The following is a 26,270-nucleotide window of genomic DNA, read 5'->3' as shown; positions in this document are numbered from 1 at the left end:
GAATCCCAATGCACTCTGGGACCCTTTTTAACACCAAAAAACCCCTATAAAGATAAATCCATGTAAGATTTAAACCCACAAAAACCAGTACTAAGCCGTGTATACCCTAGAGTATTAATAGAGCTGATTAATACAATTTTTTGTAACTCGCTGTAACCTAAAAATACCCAAAAAAAGGTGAGACCCCGAGGCAAACAAACAGAAATCAGAACTCCTTGGAGACCCCCGGTGAGGAAAGAGTTCTCCAGCTCTGCAGGAAGTTCCGGCTGCAAAGCTGACCAAGACCCTCCTCCTCAAGGGCGAACCCGGCTGCTGGCCCCTCGAGACACCCTTGTAAGAGCTGATTAATAAAGGCATTTTAAGGAGAAAAATATTATCTCCGCCCATTTTTAACAATGTGGATGTGCCACTTGGGGATGTGGGCTAGTGGTAGCCTTGGCAGTGCTGGGGAAGGGTTGGACTCAATGATTTCAGGGGACTTCTCCAACCTGAATGATCCTGTGATTGTCTGAAACAGAAAATGAGGCCAAATCCAAAGAAAAAGGGGGTTTCTGAAGGTGAGGTGGGTGCAGAGAGCAGCACTGGGCCCTTCTAGGATCACTCAAAGGTCTGGAGAAGGTTGGGTCAGATCAAGACAAGGGTGCATGGAGGGGTGAGATTCCTCCATTTCCCATTCTGGAAACATAAGCCTCATTTATCCTTCCTGGAAAAGTATGGGCAGCCCTAGAGAGGTCTGGTAGGTTGGAGCTATAAAAGAGAATGGCAAAACATAGCCGAGAAGGAATTTTCCATTCAGCATTAATTAGTTTCCATTAACACCCAATTCCACGGCTCACTTTTTGAAGAAAAGCTCTTTTGTTCCAATTCCAGGGACTGAAAAGGGCAGGGCAATGAAGGGCTAAAACTGCTCTCCCCAGAGAAAGAAGAAATATCAGGGTTCGTATTTCTGATATTCCTGGGGTTTGAAGATGTAGGGAAGTCACTTAAATGCAGAGCTTGATCTCTTCCTGCCAAGTAATTTTCCCATCATTATAGGAAATTCCAGGGAAAAGCAGCAGCTGTATGAGCATCTTCAGTACTAAACTCCTTCCATACTTTAGGATAATTATTTGCAAAGAATCCTGGAACGGTTTGGGTTGGAAGAGACCTTAAAGCCCATCCAGTTCCATCCCTTGTCATGGGCAGGGACACCTTCCACCAGACCAGGTTGCTCCAAGCCCTGTCCAACCTGGCCTGAAACACTTCCAGGGATATAAAAGGAATGTTCCATACTTGGAACAAGGAAGGAAATCCAGTAGGATCAGATTAATAAGGAAATAAACAGAAAGGTGACTCTGCCCATCTTCCCTTAAGACCAACACTCCAAAAAGTGAAATGAAACAAATGCTGAGGGTTTCCTCCCCTCATTTCAAATGCTTTCATGCTGGATTTGAGAGTTTTTCAGGAATTTACAGCTACATGCAGTGCAGGGGATGGGAATCTCCATTTGCAACCGAAGTGGCAGCAGCCAAGCCCAGGCAGGAATAAAGAGGAGCAGGGAATGCTCATCCCATTTCCCAGGCAGCTCACACAGGACACTACGGCAACACAGAGCTCAGAGCACCTCGAGTGCCCTCCAAGAGCCTGAAGACAATATGGGGCTGGAAGAGGCAAATCCTCAACCCCTGGGTGCCCCCCATCCCTCCTTGGGGCTGGGGATGCCCCACTGGGAAGGCAGCTCAGGAAGGACTGGGACATACAAGGAAAAATCCCACATCTGCTCCCACAGCCCAGGCACATCCAGCAGCTCCCACTCCCGCCAAACCCCAGCATGGGGGCACCCCAATCCCTGAGCACCCCTGGAAAGCCACCAGGCACCACATTCCCTGCTCTGCTCCCTCCAGCTTGGCAGGTCCCACATAACCATGCTCCTCTACACAGCCAAAAATCTGCTTTGTTAGGGAGTTTGCGTTGGGTTTGTTTTTTTGTTTTGGGTTTTTTTTAATACTATGTTTAAAGTTGTATATTGTTCCAAAGTTTCCTTGTTTCATGTCATTGTTTGTTACTGTGTTTGAAAGTCGGCACATATTTGTTCAATTAAAGATTTATTTGCACTATTTGTTGAATAAAGATTATTCTTGCTAAAAGCTAAATAAAGTTTCATAAAAACTCACATGTCCCATAAACAAAATACAATGTCCTTTCCAAAAAAGCGCTGCACAAAACATTTCAAAATCACTCAATTCATTAGACAATAAATCCACACACAAAATAACCAGGCCTTGCCAGAATACATCATAAAATCTCATTACAACACTTTCAGGCCGGGGCTTCAAAGCAGGAACACAAAGGCTCTACCAACCCCTCAGCCTTAAAAAATCACTGGCAGCGTGGCCGGAGTGAGTCCCTGGCACCTCTCAAACGCTTGAGCACCTCCAGCAGCACCCATGGGTGCCAAATCCTTGCCTCCCAGCCACTCTGGGTGGCTCTCTGCCAGAGGGGCCATCGTGGTCGGAGTGGGGATCACAGGCATCACATCCCAGCTCTCCCAAACCACGGGAGCAGATGGAGAGCAGGGCTTCCCAAATCAGCGCTACACGGGCCCCTCTCAGCACTAAAGCAACAGGAGGAGTTTCCAAACCCATGGATCTATCCAGATCCCAGCATAATGACCAGGCTGGGGATGGTAACAGTTGCAAGGTGAAAAATAAGTCCTTGAAGTCTGAGCTGAGGTTTGGGGCAGAAAGTGATGTTACAATGCACTTAGGGAATCCCAGCCATGGAAAAGCACCCCCAGACTCAGAAATGCTTCCAAAGGAAAATGGCAGCCCCAATGGTTTGGTTGGATGGACCCAGCCAACACTGACCATGGCAAAGGCACCAGCAGCACCAGCCTTTGTCACCCCAAGGGCATCTCACCCTGGTACAGAAGAGGACAGTGGCACTGTCACTGCAACCTGTCCATCACCAAAATCAGCATCATGGAATATCCTGAGTTGGAAGGGACACACAGGACCATCAGTCCAGTTCCTGGCCCTGCACAGACACCCCAACAATCCCAGCCTGTGCCTGGGAGCATTGTCTAAACTCTCCTGGAGCTCTGGCAGCCTTGAGGCCATGCCCATTCCCTGGGGAGCCTGGTCAGTGCCAAAACACCCTCTGGGGAAAGAACTTTTTCCTAAAATCCAGCCTAAAGCAGTTTCAGGTAAACCCTCTCTGCACCCAAAACAAAGCTGTGCCGCCACACACAATCCCTAACCCTGAGCAACCCTGGTCCCAGTGCACAGGAACACCCAGCTGTGAAAAACTGGCATTTTCATTTACAACTCCACAACACCTTGATTCTTCCCTCAACCAGAATCTGGAAGTTGGAGAGGTTCTGGGGTTTGTTCCCCTGGGTTTACGCGCCGAGGGCTCCCAGAGAGCAATGGCCACGCACCGGCTGCGCTCCCTCCGGCACAAATCCCAAACTTTATGGATGCACTTACCCACTCCCCTCTGAGCAACAGCTGTCCATGTGGATTTGGTTAGTTGGGAGCAGCTACTCCACAGCAGCACTGGAAGAAGCCCCCTGTGCCCAGGAGCCCTCAGCAAGTCCCAAAAGAAAGGAACGATGGAGCATGAAAGGTGATGGCAGTGCCCCAGCCTGGCCTGGTGTGACAGAGCACCCAGGCTCTGCTGAGCAAGGGAAACTCTGGAATAATGCTAGGAAGAACCTGCTGAGAGAGGGATGAAGCTGTGGAATCGCTTTGCAAGAAAAATGGAAGCAGAGCTGGCTCTGCTGCCTGAACAGCACAGGGGAAATTAAGGAAAGGAGCAGAAAAGGGGTAGAACGAGATGATCACTAAGGCCCCTTTTGACACAAACCATTCCATGGTTCTACAATAACAGAGACAACAGCACAGATGCCTCATCTCCTGAAAACCCAGGACACGTTTTCCACCTGGAAAAGCTCCTTGACTTCATTAAAATCAGCTGCTAAAGCTCATGCTACAGGAGGGACAGGGACAAAGGCAGACGAAGGACAAAAACCCTTGAAATGGGTCTTGTTGAGAAGATCCGAGGTACACAAAGGTTCAGAGGGTTAAAACTCTGCTTTTTTCCTGCCTTTTCAAGCACATAATCACTTGCTTCAGTTGCTAGAGACGCCTCCCTCCCAGTTCTTGGGGAATATATTGTCTCAGCAGGCAGAGGGGGATGAACTCATCGTGGTTTCCCAATCCTGACCAGGGGCTCTGCGAGCTACTGGCAATACATATAAGTTATTATGCAAATAAAAACTGGACCTGGCCAAGGGAAATATGCTGGCTCTTCAAGTCCCATCTGCATCCCAGCAAGGATCTCAATGAACTTTAAAATCCTTATTGTAACCACAATATTATATTCTAGTTTGGATCTGTTCCTTTGGAGCATTAGCTCTCATTTGGAGATATTTTTAGATTTTCCTATCCCACTCCTCATTATGAAACACTGAGCTGCAGATTGATTTATTTCTTAAAAGCAAGTTGCTGTTTTCCCAATAACAGATTTAACAAATTTGTTCCACCTGTTCAGCTATGCTTCCAATGTCTTTTTTGTGGTTTCATTGAAGTTTTTTTTAATCCAAACCTCAAAGCCTCTAAACTCAGCATTAAAAGACAAGCTCAGCATCATCACTACTGCTCACAATTCAAATGCTTCTCCAAATTACTGCAAGCTTTCATTTGTAAGTCGATACAGACACCAAGATTATGGAGCTTAATGGCTGTGGGCACAAACACACACTCTTCCAAGGGCATTCTCCTACTGGAAATCCTGCCTTGCTGGAGCAGGGACTCGCTGCCTCATCCCCTCCATCCTCCTCCCTCTCCCCAGCTGACCCCAGCCCCTGATGGCAAACAGAGCTACTGAAACAGAAATTAAATCATCCTATATATTAAATAGTCCTATATTCACCAGAGCCCCTCCAGCCCAGTGTTTTCCATCATTTTACGGAAAAAGCTGTGGTTGCTCCATCTCTGGACAGGTCCAAGGCCAAGCTGGAGCAACCTGGGATAGTGGAAGGTGTTCCTGCCTATGGGAAGGGGGTGGTCCCATCTTGACCCACCTTACTGCTTCTAAGAACAGCTCATTTGCTTGAAGAACCTCTTTTTGTGCAGCCTTAATTCACAACTGACCACGTGAGAAATCTCAAAAGAATAATTTTTAGCCTTCCCAAACCATTTCTCAGCAAATATTTTAGGAACAGCATTTCAGGGCAGCAATTTCCTGGTGGGTGATGGGAGTGCACAGGTGTGTACAAGAGCTGGCCAAAAATTCTGCTTCATTTATGTGCAAATGGTTCTGTTGTGGAGATTTCAGAGGGAAAGAAGGAAACAAGGATCCTGTATGAAATAACCCAAGTTCTTCCAATCTGAGCATGTCAGCAATGAGCAATGATAGTAGAAGCCTGAGAAAAATCATGGAATTATTGAAATTGGAAAAGCCCTCTGAGATCAGAGTCCAACCATTCCTCCAGCACTGCCAAGGCCACCATTGACCATGTCCCCAAGTGCCACATCCAGCTACAGGGATGAGGACTCCACCACTCCTGTGCCAGGGCTGGACAACCCTTTCCATGCAAGGTGTCCCTTAAAGCCTCTTGTCCAACAAAGCCCAACCCTGCTGATCTGCAGATGCAACAATCAGCAACTCCTGAGCAGCCTGACAGGTTCCTCTTCTCCATGGACACCAACCCAGGCAGATCTTGGTGGAAAAACCCACAAGGGGTCCAAACTCAGCCCAGCACAATGAGCACTTCCTGATCTCCAAAACAACCAGCACAATACACTGGATGGAAAGATAAATTGACTCCTCATCCTCCTGCAGCTCCATCTGCCACACACATCTCCACTGGCCCCCAGTCAATAGAGCTCCCTAAATCACTCACCCTGTGGGGTGAAGCCCTGGCTACACCAAGCCCAGCTGAACCAACCAACCAAAAAGCCACCACAACAGAAGCTGCCAGGGACACGGGACCAACAGGGCATCGCAGAGAACAAGGCCAATCTCTTCCATCTCTAAACCACCATAAATTTTCCCCACAGAAGTTCAAGATCTTCAAACCCAGAGAAGTGGCCTCAAAAAACCCCCCCAAATATTCAAGCAATTGCCCTGGGTTTTGTTCCATCTCAGGCGCCTGTCAGGCTGACACGTCCCAACATGAGAGCCTAGGGGCCAAAAGAGACACAGGGACATCCAGCATAGCCACGGCTCCTCCTGCTCCCAGACCTCTCCCCAGAGCACAATTCCCTCCATAACCAACCTCTTTATCAGCAGGAACATTTCAGTCAGGTCCCTTTTGGGGTAAAACCAAAAGTAAAATCCAGGGAAGGCGGATTTCTGGAGCAGCAATAATTCCAGCTCTGTTCTGGGGACGTTGGGCATATTTCATGGGAAGATGTCAGCTCCTCACATTTAATGCTGACACTGTCATTTGCCCTTCAGCGAGAAGAAAGGCATGTAAGCAACACAAACCAAACTGAAATTTCCCCATTGCAAAGCATTCCTGCCAGGAATCACAATCCTAGTGTCATGTTTCTTATGCCCTTCCTTCCACAATAGCCCTCGAAGGCCACACTTCCAAAGTTTTATTGCTCAGAATTCCTCATACCAGAGTTCACAGAGCATCCTGGACACCCCTCTGGACTAGTTTCAGGCCAGTGCCTTTCTAAATCAGAGTGAAATCAAAGGGACCATCTGGATCAGGACCAACATTACAACTTTATTCCTGATTTTTTGTGTCAAAGTCCTCCTGTTTCTCACAAATGCAGTTTTGCTTCATTCTCCAAACACACACAACAACCAGGACAGAGGGACTGGTGGATGAACACGTGACACACCCTCACAGAAACATTTATTCCCATTTAATTCCCATTTATTACTGTTTAATAATACTTCAGACCAATCCAGCCCCAGCAAAAGGGGAAACCCAGCTGGGGTGAGGGCTGAAATGACTTTTGGGGTCTCAGGAAGGGCTGCCCCTTCCAAATTCAATTTTTACTGCCCAAGCCAAATGTTTTCCTTTAGTTGTTTCTAACCCACCTCTTTACCAGCCTCTAAGAGCCTCACAGAAGTTAAAAGTTAAAACCCTTCCAATCCCAGTGTTTTTAAAACTTTGATTCAGGCACTATCTTACCACACTTGGCCTCGCTCCAATTAACCCCTAAATGCCAAGGAGTCAAACAAAAATCATTTGTTATCTCCAAGCTGCATCTGCTGACAAACCCTGCAGTGGGATTTTTGCTGCTATTGTTCTCCAGGTTTGGGCTTTTTGAGCACTTCATGATAAGAAAATTGTTCAGTAAATATGTCAGGAGCCCTTCCTTGTCAGCCGTCATTGCCTCGGGGTGTGATTGCTGTTCACAGACATCAAAATTTTTGCTATTTGCCAGATTTCAGAAAGCAAACTTGGATCCCATGTGCTCTGCTCATGTGCATCAGCATCAGGAATTTTTAACTGTTTCAGTACCCGATCCACCTTGAAGCCATGTGGGATCGTCATAGGGATCTGACTGAAGGGTAGCTACCCCAAACACCCTATGAACCCTCATTAGCAGAATTATAATTTATAAATTGGGGGTTCAGCATCTTCAGAGATGGGAAAAAAAGAGTTTTGAGTCAGAAGGACCCAATAGAGAAGCTCATGGTCAGTGAGTGGGGGGACACCAGTCCAGGGGTCCCTGAGGGTCTTCTCCTGAACTCATCTGCACAAAACCAGGCTTTTTAGAAACAAGTTCTTTAATATTCCAGCCAAAATCCCCTTGGTCCAACATTTAGGTACCAGAAGAGAAGAACTTGAGTTATTCTCAGCTTAACGTGATCCTCAGCCCTCACCTCAACAATGGGATTGCAGAGGGACCCCACAGCCCTCATGTGAGGTGCTGCTGTCAGGAATGGGGTGAAGATGGAAGGAAGGGGATGAAAGCATCACTGAGAACCCCAAATTCCATATCACTTCCAAACAGCCCATTTATTCTGGAAAGCAGGAGAAAAGCTGTCCAGCAGTGTAGGGAGGTAAGAGTTGACAGCTCTTTGCTGCGTCCAGCATCATTTTCCTTGGCAAATACAGGCTGTTGTTGGAAACGTGCGCCAGACGCCAGGATCGGAGCTGAGCCTACAGGAGCAGCACTTAGGATTTAACACTTGAAGACCTCAACTTCCCAGAGCTCCTCCTGCAGCTCTATTCCAACCAGGACACTGACACAGCACATCTGGAATTGTCCAAGCCCTGCAGCCACACAGAGGAGTGTGAATGACTTGCCAAGCACCTGTGTTTGAGGTCAAATCCTGCTTTTATTAGGAATGTGCTGGCTCCCAGCATCCCTGGCAGTGGCACAGAGACTCTCCTGCCCTTCTGCTACTGGTGCTGAGCCTGAAATAAGAACCAGTCCCTGGAGATACAGGGGAGATGCACTGGACTGAGCCCAGAGTGCTGGATTCCATCCAGGGGATCCAGGGATTACATCAGACAGCATTCCTGCCGGTGCTGAGCATGGAGGCTCTCCCATCTCCTAAGCAAAATCCACCCTGCCAGCAAAAGGTTGAGTTTTTCTCTTGGTTTCAGCATCTCACCAGACATGGAGGCCAAGCTCAGCTGAGCCAGGATTAGTGCTGAGCATCCAAGGCTCAGCTGAAGCCTTCAGTTCAAGGACTTTTCCTGCACACATTCCCTTTCCAGAGAATGAAGAACAGGTTGTTTTGGGTAGGAAGGGACCTTAAAACCCATCCCATTCCACCCCCTGCCATGGGCAGGGACACCTTCCAGTATCCCAGGTTGCTCCAAGCCCCATTTGCCCTAGCATTGGACACTTCCAGGGCTGGAACAGCCACAGAATCTGTGCCAGGGCCTCACCACCCTCACAGGGAAGAATTCCTTCCCAGTATCCAATCTAAATCAACCCTCTTAGTTTAAACCCATCACCTCTTGTCCTTTCACCATTAAGTCCTGCACAGTTCAGGAATCTCTGCAGGAACTGTGTTCTGAGACAAAACAACTCTTGTCAACAACAGGAGAAAACCCCAAGTTTGCAATAAAGATATTGCTCAAAAGAAGATTTAATATTCCTTTAAAATGGAAAATTTCCAGCTTTAAACTTTGCCTTCCTGCCCCCCTAGGAAAAAAAAAAATCCCCTTTCGACCTTAGAAATCTGCCAGAATTTACTCCAACGCACACAGAGATAATTCCTGATGGGCTTCCCTCACCTTTGGATGGGATCTCCCCCTTTCCCAGCAAGAGTTAACACCCCAGACAGACAGAGCAAGCACCAACAAGCCCATCCACAGCCCCAAGGCAGCCAACTACTCATTGAGTTCATTATCACTCAAAAGACACAAACAGCTGCAGTAGAAAACCCAATTCTTTTCTTCATCCTGCTCTCGAAATGCACCTCATCGGCTGCACATCCAGCAATTCCTTGTCTGATCCCATTTTTCTGCCATAGGTTATGTTTTATGGGAAAACATGAGAATTCAAGTTTTCCAGGCAGAGCCTTCCTGCAGCCCCAGGAACAGCAGCAACTGCAGTAAAAAATTAAAATAAACCCCTCAGTTTTGAGTCTGAACTGTTCCATCCTCTTGGGTTGGCAACAGTTCCAGCTGCCAGCTTTAAATGCCTTATCCTATTTTCCTATCCCATAGGAAAATTAGAATAAAGTGCTGTTACGGGAACCAGTAGCACAGCAACTTGTTTGCAAAGTAAAAGGAAATGATTGCTCTGAAATTACTTCCTTGTAGGAGCATCCGTGGACGGCAGGGAGAAGGAACTCTGCAGACCTGAGATATTCTATTACAATACATTATATCTCCTTTTGTGCTGAATATTCTAATTTACAGTGACCAACCAGCGCAAGATACAAAACCTACAAACTTTGCATGCAGCCTATGAGAACTACTGTATTACCATATCATCCTGTATTCTAAACTCTAAAGACTACATTTCTTATCTACCTTTTCCCTGATACCTTGGCAGGGCTATTCCCTTGAGTCCTTTTGTTTTCTATCCCTCAACCTATCTCCAGCTAATTATCGTCTTCCTGCCTGCCATGATCACATCTCAAAGCTGGCTTTCATTTCTATTTCACTCACAGGTTTTACATCGCCAGTATTTTTTGCCAGGCAATCATACCCGCAAGCCCTTCCTGTCCCATCTTCCCCAACACTTCCTGGATTAATTTCACTGAGCCCGGCACGTGGGGAAGACTGGAAGGATCACAAAGGTCTGTTTAGGCCATTGGTGCCTGCCCCACATCCCTGGGAAAGCCACTGTCGCCTCATGGATCAGAAAATATAAGGAAGAATTACAAAGATTTAGTTATTTTTAGCAAATATAAATATTATTACCAAATAAGAATGAGATTCAAAGATTTATATTTAAGTTTGGAGGTTTTTTTCTGGACAGGGCACTCCAATCTTCTCAACTCTCTGGGAAAGAATGACAGCATTATCCAGTTAAAACAAGAAATGGAAAAGGGAGAAGATACAACTGTGAAGATGCCCTGAGAAGCTGTGGCTGTCCCATCCCTGGAAGTGTCCAAGACCAGGCTGGAGCAATTTGGGATAGTGGAAGGAGTCCCTGCCCATGGCAGGAAATGGAATGGGATGAGCTTTAAGATCCCTTCCCACCCAAACCATGCTGGGATTCTGGGATTAAGCAGCACAGTGGGATCTGTCCGACACAGCATCTCCCCAACCCTCCCACCTGCAGATAATTTACAACCACAGAGCCTGTACCTGCTCCCAGGTGGATTTGACTTCCAGCACCAGCTCAGCCGAGTGCACTCGGGAGAGGCTGAAAGCCCAGAGGTGACAGGAATTGCAAGGAGGGATTAAAAGACAAAAGCAGCACTCAGGGACAGCACCCCGCTGGCCTGGCAAGGGATTTAACCCTGTTGTCACACAGGGATGGGATTTAACCCCTGGGGCACCGGCACTGCCCAGGAGGGGAGCCAGGAGGGGTCTGAGCTCCCAAGGGCCATGCAAGAGGCAGCTCTGGCAGGAGGCAACTCTTCCCCAGTCCTCCCCTCCTCCCTCCTGGAAGCGTCCAGCAGCTTCCAGCCATCGTGGCCACTGTCCTGCCACACCATGCAATGACCACGGCCCCGTGCAGCACAAACAACCCTTGCCCCATCCACCACGGCAAAGCCACATCACACAACAGTCACTGCCACAAAGCCACCGAGCCAGAGGCTCCAACCACGGCAAAGCCACAGAACATGGACCCTCCCCATGGACATAAACCCGCACACGATGGACGAGGACTCACACCATGGAACCCAGACCATCCCCACACCACACAAACCCTCACCACACGATGCCACCTCGTGTTATGTAATGTCTGCAGTTGCAAAGCCACACAACTCAACCCCGTGCCATGCAGTGAACCCCGATCCTGATGGGATCCTTCCAATTCAGCAGATTCTGGGATTCTACTGAAAGAGCCATCCCCAAGGAGTATATCTCAAATCCATCCCCAAAGCTGAGGTGCAGCCAGGCAGAAGGATGCTGGCAATTCCATTTGGAAGGTGTTACAGGGCTGGCACCCCATCAATGGGGTCCGGCATCATTAGGACTTTGCACTTATAACGGCATTTCATTTGAGATTAGGGAAAGAGCTCGTTTCTATCCACACCCATCTGGGAGTGATTATTCCTGCTGTAGTAGCATCCAGGCCAGACTGGCATCGGCACCATTAGCACACAAATCCAGAGTTTAGGGAGAGCACTTACCACTACAACCATCCCATAAAGCCACTTAATCACAGTAAAATTGCATCCGAATCTCCCACTTAACCAGGGTAATATCACATCAAACCTCCCTGTGATTCCAAGCTTGTGCACAATGGATCCTGATAGATTTACACCTCTTCAAGGACACACCTCCCATTTACTCACTGCATGGAGTTTACTCAGTGCTTCACATCCCCCAAACCCCTCACAGACCGGTACCTTCTGCAGCCAGACACCTCTAAAAATAACATCCTCCCCAAGTGTTGAAAGATATTAAAATATAAAGCCATTAACATATAATAAGACTGGAATGAGAGCTCCGCATGCTCTGAAGCTCTCAGAGTTTGGCTTCCAGTCAAGAAAAATATATTGCATTCGTCTGAGAGCAAAATTAGGCTGGTGTGCAGTTTAATTAGCATTACAAGACACTACATGTGTATGGGAGAGCAGGGAAGATTTATGTTATTATGTGGTAAGAAAAATAATGTTAAAAGGTTAAAATAATATGGGGATGATACAGCACTATTTACTCTGGGGTTAAGGGGATGATAACTTGGGAATGCTGTTAAAAACCCAAGTTCAAGGATTTTCCAGGGAACTCATCGAAAAATTGTGGAAAAACCCTGCAATTTGGTCATGGGTCAATCAAGCACTTACTCTGGCAACAACATTCTTCATCAAGGAACTCAGTAAATGCTGATAAAATGTCCTGGTCCTCACACAAAGTCACAGTTTTTCTCCTTCATGGAATGAGCAGAAAACAGAAATTAAACCCCAGCTCAGCTGTGGAGGAGGCTGGGGGCAGAAGGAAAGGCACCCCTGCAGCACCATAAATCTAGGAATAAGGACTTTGGGAAGGTCCTGATTGAGTTGAAGGTGTCCCTGCCTGTGGCAGAGAGATTGGACTTGATGGCTTTTGAGAGGTCCCTTCCACCCCAAACCCTTCTGTGATTCCACAATTTCCAAGGACCAGCCGGGCTGCTCCCACACAGCCAAAGGTTTCTCCTCACACCAGGAATTTACCCCACAGGAAATGCAGGATGCACCTCCAGCCCTCGGGAAGAGCTCACACTGTAATTTCCCAAAGGATGCAACACATACCACAGCCACTGCCACGCTCCTGCCACTCTGCAGCATCTCAACAGGAGGAGTTCTGGATTCAGGCCAGATTTTGCATGGAATATTCATAGGCACAGCAGCAGGAATATGAGAATTCGAGTTGTAAATGAAAGTAACCAGAGCCTGACATTTGCCACAGAGCTCTGCAGGCTCCCTTTATTGCTCTCTGGGAGCTTCTTCCAGCTACAACCAGGACCATAAAGTGGAATTTGAGGGAAAACCCACTGTGGGGGCACATCCCTAATCATCATCTTCCCTCTGCACACACCAGCCTTTCCCTAACCTGGGATCAGAGCCGTGAAATCTGAACACACAGGCCCTGAGTAGGGATTTAAAGTTCTGAGCCCACAGGACCTGTGCTGAGGCTGCTTCCAGAGGAGGCTGGAGAAGCCTTTCCAACAGGAGCTCTGCTCAAAGCTTTCAGCACGTTGGGAAGGTTCCAGCTGGGATGCAGGAACCAGACACAGGGATGAAGATACATGGATGAGCCACAGGTATGCTCAGGGTGGAAGAAGCCTCTGGAGCAGATTTGACACCTTTAGAGCCTTTGTGCCAATCACACCAAGAGTTGCCTCTTACTCTGCAGCCAGAATTGACAAAAAAAAAAAAAAAAAAAAAAAAAAAAAAAAAAAAAAAACCTGCAATTTTACACTGGTGAGGGAAAAGAAAGGAAGAAATTCCTCCCTGTGAGGGTGCTGAGGCCTTGACACAGGTTGCCCAGAGAAGCTGTGGCTGCCCCTGGATCCCCTGGAAGTGTCCAAGGCCAGGTTGGACAGGGCTTGGAGCATCCCGGGCTAGTGGAAGGTGTCCCTGCCTGTGGCAGGGAGTGGAACTGGATAAGCTTTAAGGTCCCTTCCAGTCCAAACTATTGCATGATTCTATAAAAGCAACGCCAAAATCAGGAATGCTGATGTGGGCACTGCTCCAAAGTGGGAACATCCCTTGTTAAAAAGGTGAGAAATGGAGACTGAGATCAGACAACTTGGCATCCGGAAGGTGAAATGCCAGTAAGCAAATTGCTGCTCAGCACATATTTTTTTTGACTCAGCACCTTCCCTCTCTCCCCTCACCAGCTGCAAGCACCTCCACAATTAGTTTGACAAAACCGATGGCATTTGATCCCATTCCCAGACTTTGGCAGTTTTTATCCCCATCTTGGGACACTCTTAAAGGCACGCATTTCACCCAGCATTGGCCAAAAAACAAGTTTTGGCAGAAACGTGGCATGACACAGATTTGGTTGGAGAAAAAGCACAGGAATGATGCTCTGCACAGCTCAAATATTGCAAGGATGATTTTTTTTGACAGCAAAATGTGATCGAATTTAGGTACAAAATCCTCTAAAGGGACACAGTGCCCCGATGTGGATCTCCGTAAGCAGAGCCCGCCTGACAGAATCCCTCTCCCATCCCACAGCACACCCATCCGGAGGGATTATTTGGATTTTATACCACCAGCCAAGGATCCACCACTCCCCAAACCCTCTCTCACACCTCCAAGCCACTGAAGAGTCAATGAATTAAAGCAGCTCTAACAAACTTCATCTCACAGCCAATGTGGTGATTTAACACCCGGTGGGTTCTGGGACAAAGATGTGGAACTACAATGCCTCAAACTCTGCCATGAAAATCTGCCCTTCTATCCCAAATGAGTTACATATTTGGATACCCTGTGAGATAGGGAAGTGGAGCATTAACGAGCTGCCAAATCTCACTCCTGTCATGAGGTCATTTCTGGCACGTGGCCATGTGAGGTTTCAGCCAAAATCTCAGCGCTGACCACTCCCCATCCTTCCCCCCCCCCCCCCCCCCCCCTCAGGTCAGGAGGGGAGGAAATAGAATAATTAAAAAGTAAAGAAAAAAGGGTCAGGAAGGGGAGTATCTTTTAGGTTTAAGTCAGTTTGTACAATCACAACACACAGCATTCAGCCTCCTCACTGAGGACACCTCAGCAGCTGAGGGACATTTGAGGGCTCACAGCACCGTGGTCATTGGTCCCCCCAAATGAACCCTGACTCTGACCATGGTCCTCAGGAGAGAAATGTCATTGATAACATCTCTTGAATGAGTTATTTAGTAATTTCAGCCCAATTTATGCAAGCATCACATGTATGGGATCACACTTTGGGTTTATCAGCAGTGCAGCTTGGAAGAGTTGCCGAGAACCCCACATGTACTCCAAAGCTGGACAATAACTTTCTAAATAAAGCTGCTTACAAACCCCTCATTTCACTGCTTTAATCACTGAAGGGATGCACTCACAGCACCCCAGGACATCCAAAGTGTTTGTTTTTAGTTGTACATCGACTGAAGGCAGAAAAATCAGCAAGAAACGGGTGAGCAGCACCACTACAAATCTCATTAATCACACGTTGTCATGGCAGCCATTCCCAACCCAAGCGGCTCGGGATGCTCAGCCTTCCTTCCCCATGTCCCTACTACCAGCAACCTTTTTCTCCAACCCAACTGCTTCAATGTACCCCAAAGAATATTTCATCTCAAGCCTGACAGGCCAGATGTAGAATAAAGAAATAAATAATTAGCGTTACCTTAACTGGAGTCCGTCAGCTGCAGCGAGCGACGCTCCGAGCTCCGTCCGCATCCAGAAACAAATTATCTAACGCTGTAATTTATAAATGCCTCAACTATTTGCCCTGGTATTTCATTATACACTCGCTGGAAAGAAGAGCTCGAAAGACTAAACAGATCCAGCACGATAACACGAAAGGCACTCCAGCCGTGCACTATTCCAAGGCAACCCAGGAATCTCAGCACGGCATCAAAGTGCTCTGGCTCACTCTGTGTTGACGCTGCTCAAGGGGCAGCGAGGGGAGAGCGCAGAGCCATGACCTGGGAGCTCGGCTTCCCTCCGGTTCAGCGCTGGGCTTGGATTTATTGGGAAGCTGCGGGATCCAGGCAGCGAAGGAAGCGCAAGCCCGGCTTTCCCGGGGGCAGCCGAGGCCGGCGCGGCGGAACGGCTCCCGCTGCCAAGTGGGAGGAAGTTCCAAACTCGCCGCTTTATCAAAGCTATTTTTGTCCTCCCACACACACACACTGATAACCAGCAAGGCGAGGACCGCCGGGGTGCCGAGGCAGGGCTTGGCATCTCCCCCGAAACCACCCGGCACCTCGGGGGAGCGGGGCATCCGCTCGGGAGACTCGGAGGGAAGGAAACTCCTTCCTCCAGCTTATCCTGCTCGCAGCGAGCTTTCGTGCCTGGAAAAAATGAGCTAAGTTTGCGAGCGGAGGCCCCAGCTCCGCTCCGGCTCTCCCAGAAGCTCTCGGGACAGGCGACACCCCCAGGGGCTGGGGACACCGGCGGGGACAACCGGGAGGCTGCTGCCCACCTGTCCTGCACAGGCTGAGGAGCTGCTGCTGAGGGGACACCAAGGCGTCACCCAAAAGATGATACACCTGGGCTGGAAGAGAAGTGGAATCACGAACCCAGCGCAGGAGGAGGGAGGGGAACGAGCGGAGGCCGTGCGGGACCGGGACCCAGCGCGCACGGCGGGTGCGGGGCCGGGCCGTGCGGGGCTCCCCGGCAGCAGCACCCCGCGCCCGGGGGGACCCCACAAGGGCCGGGACAGACCCGCTGCCTCCGGCCAAGGCCGGGCTGTCGGGACACACGGCGGGTCTGTCACGACAGAGAGACGGCGAGCAGCAGGTGGAACACAGGCGGCCCCACAGCCCATCACCCCCAGCCCGGACGAGCTCCCCTCCGCACTTCACCCCCGCACCGCGAGTTCGGGGCTTTCCCCTCTTTTTCCACCAAACTCCCCCGAGGGGCCGTCCCGAAGCGCCGCGGGGCGCGGCCCCGAGCGCGGGGACGGAGCCGGGGAATGGCCCCGAGCAGCGCAGAGCCCCCGCGGTCTCCCCGCCCTCGGCCGGACCCACCTGCTGGCGCCGCTCCGCGCCCTCGGCCGCACGCTGCGGGCGGCCCCCGGCCGGGGCTCCGGGCGCTGCCGCCGTCCCGTCCCGGCGCAGCGGGGCCGCGGGCTGCAGGCTGCGGTCTCGGCGGAGCTCGGAGCGCAACTCCAGGTAACAGCCCAGCGTCAGGACGTGCAGCGCCAACGACAGCGCGAAGAAGCCGAGGAAGAGCCGCCAGCTACCGCTGCCGCCGCTGCCGCCACCGCCGCAGGCACAGCCGCGGGGAGCCACCACTGCCACCCTGCGCTCCGCGCCCATGGTGCGCCCGGGCGGAGCGGCGCGGAGCGGCCCCAGCGCTGCTGCTCCCGGGGCGCGCCGGGCACCGCGGGCTGCGCGGCCGGGCCGCCAGCGCCCCGCCAAGGGGCGGGGCCTAGCACGGAGGGGCGTGGCTAGACCGGGGCAGCACCGCCTCAGCCTCCGGCCGGGGGGCAGGGCCTGGGCAGGGACACTGTGGGCGGAGACATGCAAATTAGAGGGGAATGAGTCAGGGCTGGAGCCACGCCCCGATCCCTGTCCCGGTACTGGCAGGCGCGGTGATGGGTGGGCCCGTGCCCAGTGAGGTGCAGGAGAGCCCGTTCCTGCCTCCGATCCCCGTCCCAGTCCCGGTCGACATCCCCATCCCGATCCCAATCCCAGTATGAATGGACCTGATCCCGGTCCCGGTGACCGCAGTCCCGCCAGTCGCTGTCTCCGCAGCCAGCGGAGGATTCCCGGAAGCAGACACAAAACGCCACCGATCCCCGGGCGTGGCAGCGTTGTCACCGCCCTGCCAGGGAACACGGCTGAGCACGGGGTGCCCAGGGGTGTGTGAGTATTTTGGGGCAGCTGTTGCTCCCTTCTCCGGCTTTCTAAAGGTTGATTGTTACTGCTGGAAACTAATGGAAGCTAGAGAACAGCCTGGGAAAGAATGAACCAGGGAGAGGTGTGGGTTTGGAGAGGGAATCATAGAATGGAATAACACCTGGTTTGGTTTGGAAGGACCTTAAAGCTCATCGAATGGAGTTGGCAAAGCCTGTGCTGGTTCTAGTCCCAATCAGGGGGTTTAATTGATAACAAGAGGGATAACGAGATGAATAAGGTTCTGTGTGATGCTCACAGGCTGCCAGGAAATTTGAATTGAGAAATTAGAAATGTTCTGAACAGAGTGGAGAGGTGGCCTGAAGAGAACAGGATGTGATTTGGAAAAGTAAAAGGGAAAAAAGGAATTAAATACGAGTCGTTAATGGCAGCAGAGGAGGTGGCACTGCAGAGGAGGATTCCAAGTGGTTTTGGAGGATCACATGATGCAGAACAGGTCAGCAGTGCTGGGAGATGTCAGAATCATCCCCAGATCTCCAGGAAGGGCCAGCACCAAGGACTGTAACCAGCACATCCCTGGGATGGGTCCTGGTGAACTCCCCTGGGTGGGCTCTGAGAGCTGGGTGATCCCATGCCAGGTCTGTGCTCCCAGATCCTGGGGGACAAGGAGAGTTTTCCACGAACCCATCCCTTCCAGGAGAAACCCTTCCAAGTCCTGGAACACATTGTCTGAGAATTTGTGGGGCCTTCATCCCACAGATCACAGCCATAAAGAATCCCATGGTGGCCTTGTCCTGCCTGTGGGGAGGAAGACATCCTTTTCCAGCCCTTCCTGTCCTTGTTTTCCTGCAGTAGGATTTTTTTCCTATTACTCCTGTGTTATAGACATGAAATTCCATGAGAGCCTCTGTTTTCATTTAAGAAAGAAATGTTTCCCTAATATTTGGGGAGAGCAAAACTGGAAGCATCAAGCGCTGCCAACCCCAACAACTGAGGAGCAAAAAGCAAATAAACACAAATGAACCCTCTGTTCAAAACCCTACAATTATTTTAGGAACATTTATAATTATTTGAGTGCTTAGTGTTGTTACTGGTTCTCATAGGATTACAGAATATCCTGAGTTGGAAGGGACCTGCAAGGATCATCAAGACCAACTCCTGCAGCACCAAAATACTGTTTTTCAAAAATCCCAATCCTATATGGACCTACCCACACTTGCAGCAGCCTCATCCCAATTTCCAGAATTATTTAGGTTACTCTGAAGGTGAATTTTAGAGGTCAGGTCAGCCTGGGGCTGGGTCAGGGGGAAAATGTGACCTTTCCATTCCTGCCTAGATCTCATCAGGGATTTAGGCCAAATCCTCAAACTGAGGGATTTCTGCTTCCTAGAGCTGACCAGCATCCCGCTAATTAAAAAGGAATACCATGTGATGATGGAATTAAAACATAATTAATAAGTGGGATCCTGTCCTGGTTTAGGATGAATTAGGGAAGAACCTCCAAAGGAATCCCCTAATAACAAAACCTCTACCACCCCTCCCCCAGCCCTGGGTTTGGGAAGGAATTTCTCGAACAAAGTGGAAAAAACCAGTTTATTGACAAATAAATAAACACCCCCCAACACAAGGAAAAAAAAAAAAAAGGCTCAGATTACTGTGAGGGGGAGGGCGCAGAGCTTCTTTCATGGGCCCCGGAGATCCTCGGACTTCTCCGGTCAGGTCGGTCCGGTGCCGGTCCTAAATCTTAAAGGGGGGGGAGGGGAAGGGGAAAAGAGGGAAAGGAAAAAACAAACAAACAAACAAACAGAGGCACAGCGGCGGCAGAAAGAGAAAGAAGGAAAAGGAAAAAAAAAAGAGCAAAAATTGCAAGCAGTAAAGAGCGGAACCAGCCGCCTGAAAGCCAGCAAGCAAAGCAGAGGGCGGGGGCAGACAGTGCCCGCCCAGCCAACAGGAAAACAGGGACAGCTGTTAGACATAACAAGGTAGTCCACGATATGGGATAGGAAGCACTGTCAACCCAGGACAGATCCTCACACCTGGACCAGTCGAGCCTCACAGCCCATGGTTGCAGTTTCTCCAGGATTTTATTTTAATTCCTCTTGTTCTGAGCATTTCCTCCCCTTCCTCTGCCATCCCTGAAAAATTTTATTACATGGATGAAGAACCTCACAGGTTTAAGTTGTTTTTTGTATCCTGCCTGTGCTCCAAGAGTCCTGGTCCAGGAGAAGCAGGAACCAGAGGGTGGGGAAGATGCAGAAGGGACAGGGATCCCTGATGTTCTGGATGGAAAAATAAAGAGCAGTTGAGAGGGTCCTGGGGAGGGTGGGCAGAAGCTGAAGAGGAGAACACAGAGAGGACGTCTGGAATGACTTTTTCTCTTGATTCCCAAGCTTGCTGGGCTTTTTCCAGCATCACCTTCCCATCCCAGAAGGATTTAACCACAGGTGGGAGGAAGGTGCTGTAGCTTAGATCTCCCTTCCCTGTGGAATGGGTCCAACTCTGCAAAACATAGGGCACTCCATGCCAGATCTGAGTGTCCCTCTCCATGTGAATTCCACAGATCAGGGAATCTTTTTGGCAGCAGCTGCAATTCCTGCAGCAGCTGCAAAGTCAAGTTTAACATGTGTGACCTAAAAGCTTTGGAATTCTTGACTTTTTTTTGAGGAAAGCCATCCCTTGCTCTCTTAGTGATGTTCTCAACAACATGAATACAATAAAGTCTCCTAAAACCTGAAATCCTGGCACTTCAACAGTACAAGGCCTTAGGAAGGAGAATCCTGATTTTATAGAGCCTCCATCCAGCACTGCAATCTCAATTCCTCTTCCTCAGTGAGATATAAGATGTTCCATACAATCTGCTTTGCTTAAGACTGTTTTTTCAGTAACTGAGAGCTCTGTCCGAGCAGGAAAGGTAATTACTTGTGTCCAACTGCTTCCATAGGGGCAGGGATTGAGCAATATGTTCATCTTAGAAGAGCAAGATGTACTAAGGAATCACTTTCATGGCTTTTTTCCTAGCTCTGCCAGGGACTCTTCCAAGATCTTCCCCCTCAGGACATTGCAGTGTCTCTCATCATCCATCTCTCCCTCTCATCTTACTCCATGAATTCTCACAATGAACACTAAGTTGCTCAGAGAAGCTGTGGCTACCCCATCCCTGGAAGTGTCCAAGGCCAGGCTGGATGGAGCTTGGAGCAACCTGGGATAGTGGAAGGTGCCCCTGCCCATGGCAAGGGGTGGGATGGGCTTTTTACAAAAAAAAAAAAAAAAAAAAAAAAAAAAAAAAAAAAAAAAAAAAGGCTGTGTTGACTCTTGCTGGGCTTATTTTCACATTTCCCGCTGCACTGCTGACTTCTAAGGACCAGCAGCACATTGACACCTTATTTTCCTGCATGGATCAGGCTTTGCTCTGTTTTGGAGGAAGATGAGGCCTGGCAGCCCCATGATTCCATCCCAGAGTATGTGGGAGGAGGTTTGGCCAAGGAGGCCAAGTTCAGCCTAAACAAAACTTCTTGCAGAGGGGGTGAGGAAGATGCTGCTCTTGGTTCTGTTGTATGTTTATTTATGTTATTTGGTGATAATGAGAACCAAATGTTCGGGATCTATTCAGTTCTTAAACTTTTATAGACTCATCGTCTTGATTTTCAACTGTGCAGCCGTCTCTGAGCCCCTGTCTCCCCTGGAATCGTGGAAGTGCCGTCGGTGACCAGGCTCAGCTGTGCTCTTACTCACCCTGGCTGGAACAATGATATTCCACACCACGTTATTCAACCTCCCTGGTGCCTCCTGGCCCCCTCATCCCGACCCCTCGGCTCCCATATCCCGGGTCAGCTCCGGAACCGGCCAAGGCATTGTCCTGGGGGTGCCACTCTAGGGCTGTGCTGGTGCCAGGGAAAGAGGATACGATCTGTGCCTCAAGGAGCAGACATGATATATGAAAGATGCTGGAGAGCCCAGAGCCTGCTCTGCCCCTCAGATCACTCTTCAAAAGGGGGAAAAGAAGGAGAAGGGAAAGGAGGGAGCTGCACCCTAACACTGAGCCTGACCAGGGACCACAGGGAGGGGGCTCCTCTCCCTGCCCCTTGGCAAGGATTTCTCCAGCCTTCCTGGTGCCATGGTCTTGTTGGGTCCTAGGTTGGACTCAATGATCTCCGAGGTCTTTTCCAACTTAATTGATTCTGTGCTTTTCCAGGCCTGTTTACCAGGGAACACAGCTCTGGATTTGGGGTCCTTGGGGAAAAGGTGCCACCCCACAGAGTCACACCCTGTCAAGGTGGTACCCCCTAAGCAGACCACCTAAACTATGACAGGTCTCACAGCGCAAGGGTTTGCAGCAGCTTTGCCAAAACCTGAGAGCCCCTTCCAGTGCCTAAAGGAGCTCCAGGAGAGCTGGAAAAGGACTTTGGACAAGGGATGGAGTGGTAGGACACAGGGAATGGTTTCCCACTGCCAGAAGTACATGGGATTAGCACCATATTGTGGGCATAGGAAACTGGAACCTCAGTGTCACCACTTGTGTCTTCTCCGGGCAGGGGGAATTCTGACAGGAGAGTTCCTGGAAATCCCCTGCCCCAGGTTTGTGGCCCATGTGCCCATTTCAGCCTCTTTGGGTTTTGCTTCTCTCTCCTTAGAGATGTAAATTCTGTGGATAATGATTTGAGCCTAAAGATGCAATTTCTGCATTAAGAGAGAAAAATATAAAGTGACTAAAATCCTTTGCAGATGGAGCAGGGCTACAGTTCCAGCCCCAATATAGAATCCCAGGATGGTTTGGGTGGGAACGGACCTTAAAACACATCCCATCTTGTTGTAGTTTGAGTTTTATGGTTACTGGACTGTTCTGTATCCCCTTGTTTTGTCTGAGTTAATGGTTTTGTCCTAAAGGTTTTCTCCCCCTGAGCTGTCAGTTATACCTACCCCAACTCCTTTTTCCTGAGTGTTCTACGTCAATCTTTCACTGGACCAATCTCTGTCAAAACCTGTTTTGGGGATTCCCCTAATCCACAATGCACCATTTGTCCATAAAACTTGTTTTCTTTCCACTGGTTTCCTATTAGTTCCTAAAGTATGAAACTCTCCCTTGTTCTCCTCCCACACCCTCTCCCTATTGGTCAAAAGTTGCTACCTGCCCCTTGAATCCCTCCCGTTTATAACCTGCTGTGCCCCGTGCTCAGGGTCTGTCTGTCACTGGCTGTTCAGGAGAATAGACCCTTCTGGATCACATACAGAGGACCTCCCTCTCATTCCTTGCCCCCAACCTGCTCTGATCTAAAGACCTCAGTGCCGTAGAGCAAAGCACTCTAAGCTGCATCTCCCATCACCCACTTGGGAGACGCATCCCACTCAAGTCGCTGCGTCGTGGTGGCTGAGCTAGCTAAAAGACTCCAGCACAGCAATACCATCTCACCCCCTGCCATGGGCAGAGACAACTTCCACTAGCCCAGGTTGCTCCAAGCCCCATTCAACCTGGCCCTGGGCTCTTCCAGGGGTGGGGGAGCCACAGTTTCTCTGGGCACCCTGTGCCAGGGATGAATTTCTTCCCAAAATTACATCTAACTCTGCCCTCTGTCAGGTTGAAGCCATTCCCCCTTTTCCTGTCACTCCAGGCCCTTTTCCAAAGCTCAGTTGTGGCCTAAACTCAAACTTTCAAGCATTTTGGGTATGGCAGGGCGAGCCCAGCATTAAGAACTGAAGCCCTGGCTTTAAAAAAGGTCAGTCCAAGGAATTAATATTGAAGCAGGAACAGTCATAAGGAGAACATATGGAAGTGTCTTTTTCTGCTCACAGCAATTGGAAACTGCACACCCAGGCCCTGATCCAGCTACAGGACCCCACATCCAGGGCTTAGTTTTCAGGTGACCTGGGATTTCAGCAATTTCCAGCCTTGGGATTGTTAATGTGAGATGACAGCAACAACCAGGAAAGGAAAACCCCACGTGTTTGTTCTTCCCAGCATGCCAGTACTTGTGGATTTAAGTGAGGAGAAAGATCACAAGGCTCAGACAATATCCTCCAGAACACAGCCCTAAAGCAGCGATTCCCTCTGAGGAGCCCATGTGAGATCAAGGCAGGATAAATCACTCCATGTGAGCCTGGCTGAGGGGATTTGGGAAGGGGCAGGAGCCACTTTTTGGGGATGGAATAGTAAAGATTAAATTGGGTGTTACAGAGGGACCTTTCCAGAGGGAACAGCTCCAACTCTGAGTGCCATTTGCCTTCACTTCTCCTCCATGAGAAGACTCCTGGCTTTGGGAATGCAGCATTTCTAAGCTAAACCTGCTGACAGGAACATGTGCATTTCATCTCAGAGTGAATAAAAAAAATAAAAAAGATTGAAAAATGGCAAACCCTGTAATTTTGCTGAGGAATAATTCCCATGCAATTGGATGCAATGCACTCTTGGATGGAAGGGCCGATTCCTCTGAATCAATGGGATGGAAACATCTGCTTTAACTCACCGAGATCTGAAGAGGTAAGAGCTGACAGTTCTTTGTGGGAATCTTTGCTATCTCATTGTATATCTAAATTACATTTACTGATGTCCAGTGTTGATGTTTCGGGTAATTCTCATGGATCTCACAACCTTCTGTTTCAAATTCACAGTCTTCCACCACTCAAACTATTATTATTTTTACCAGTCCCAAGGGTGTGCTGGAGTCTCTTTGGTACAAATTAGAAAGGCTTTTATGAAAAACTCACAGTTTATGGAACAGAGGTTCCCATTGGCTTCCTGACCCCGAGGTAGTGACAGCTCCCATCGGAGCCTCACCCACAGCAGGGGTTTTAGCACCGTCCCCAATGCGGCTCGGGAGCTGACATGGGGTGAGGAACAGCAGTAATTTCCCCCCATGAGGGACAAAAAAGCCAGATGTTGACAAGTTTATGAGTACAAACACATCAGGGGATCTCCTGGCAGCGAGGCTTTGCTCCAAGCCTGTGCTGGATTTACCTGGGGCTGGTTGTTCACCTGGGCTGGGCTCTGAGCTGTGGGAGAAGGGATTTGGGGAAGACAGAACCCATTCTGCAAGGAACAAGAGTGGGGTAGAAATGACCCAAAGATCCTAGCTCAAATAATTCTATTAGAAAAACCCCAAACTGAACGAGTTTTGGAGAAAAGATCAAGCAACACAGCTGAGGGAGAGAAGAGGGTGGTAGGAAGATGCTGAGACTGGATGAAGAAGAGTCACAGATTCCCAGCATTTCCTGAGCTAGAAGGGACACACAGGATGATCCAGTCCAAGCCCTGGCCCTGCATAGACACCCCAACAATCCCAGCCTGTGCCTGGGAGCATTGTCCAAACACTCCTGGAGCTCTGGCAGCCTTGGGGCCATGACCATTTGTCCTGGGTTGTAGTGTAGGATGTACACAAAGTATTTATTCTATCACCATCTTCATGAACTGTTGAAACCAAGTGGGGCAGTGCTCTAGTGTTGGGCTGTCTTCTGCTAATGGCCCATCAACACCTTGCCCGTGACTCACAGGTAACTCCCTCCAGGAGTTATCTCTGTTTAATGGGCCATCAAGGACCCACTTCACACTCATCATCCCATTGTGAGATGCTCTGCCCAGGGGGAGGAGCCAAGCATTCTCACCTGGATATAAGCTGGTATGTGGGACAGTGCAAGCAGCCCTTACCTACTGGATTCCCAGAGGACCAGAGCTACCAGACCTTTTTCTACAGGATCACTGCTTCAGGAAGACCACCTCATCTGGACTGCTTCCACCATCCTGCTCAGGTTGTATTCTGACTCTGTCAGTGATCCTTTGTGTTATTGCATTTATTTTATTTTATTTTTACCTTTTTACCTTTCTTCTTATTAAATTATATTTCTGACTTGGAGCCTCTCACTCATTTTGCTTTCCAAACCACAACACCGTTCCCTGGGGAGCCCTTTCAGTGCCTGACACCCTCTAGGGGAAGAACCTTTCCCTAAAATCCAACCTGAACCTATCCTGACAGCTCCAGCTATTCTTTGAGTCCTGTCCCTGGTCACAGAGAACAGAGACCTGAGCTGAATGTGAGCCCTTGGAAAGGCGACAGTTTGAGTGTAAAGGGTAAGCAGGAAACCAGAGGGAGGTGGAGGCAGCAAACCCAATCCTCCCCAGCTCTTTCCCATCAAGGGCTTCTCTTCACTGCAATTAAAGCTGAATTAATAAAGACATGGATTTTTCAGTGGGGAAAACACATCAGTGAAACCTTGATCTTCCTCAGGAACCAAAACATATCCAAGGCCAAGATCCAAAGGAGAAACCAGGAAAAGCAGAACGGGAGAAAGAAATCACCCAGTAAAACCCATCTGGCTCACAGCATCCATGGAAATCCATACAAACCCACCTTCTACAGCCCCTCCAGGCTCTGCTAGGGCAAAGGGGGCTGGAATGAAAAATTAATTGTAAGCTGTTACTTAACACAGATTTTGAGACAAAAAGAAGAGAACAAAGGAGTCCTTCAGGCAAAAAAATGTGGAAAATGATGACCATTAATAACATCAACTCCTCACTCCAGGATTTTCATCAGTTGGCTGAGGTGGCATCACATTGTCAAGTCACAAAAGCCATAAATACACCCAAAGAACCAGATTGATCCCAGAAAAATAAATGCAGAACTTACCAATGTAAGGAGCTCCAGTTGGAATGTATCCAGAGTGTTCGGACTTGGAAAGGCCTAAAATCATCCTGGAGTTTCCTGGTAGGTGGAAAAC

General features: G+C 49.3%; 1 protein-coding gene across 1 annotated transcript in view; it reads right to left on the bottom strand.

The window, feature by feature from the left end:
• EDA (ectodysplasin A) overlaps window positions 1-17,027 on the bottom strand; it is a gene marked incomplete at its 5' end in the record, with an annotated part of 78,269 nt that extends 61,242 nt beyond the window's left edge. The window contains one exon of the mRNA XM_083882530.1: window positions 16,737-17,027. Within this exon, the coding sequence (XP_083738656.1) occupies window positions 16,737-17,027 (291 nt within the window). The remainder of the gene's footprint in view (window positions 1-16,736) is intronic.
• Between the last annotated feature and the right edge of the window lie 9,243 nt (window positions 17,028-26,270).

This window comes from Zosterops lateralis, assembly GCF_965231275.1.
Source record: "Zosterops lateralis genome assembly, chromosome: W".
Lineage (NCBI taxonomy): Eukaryota > Metazoa > Chordata > Aves > Passeriformes > Zosteropidae > Zosterops > Zosterops lateralis.
This window is presented reverse-complemented; position numbering and strand designations above follow the sequence as displayed.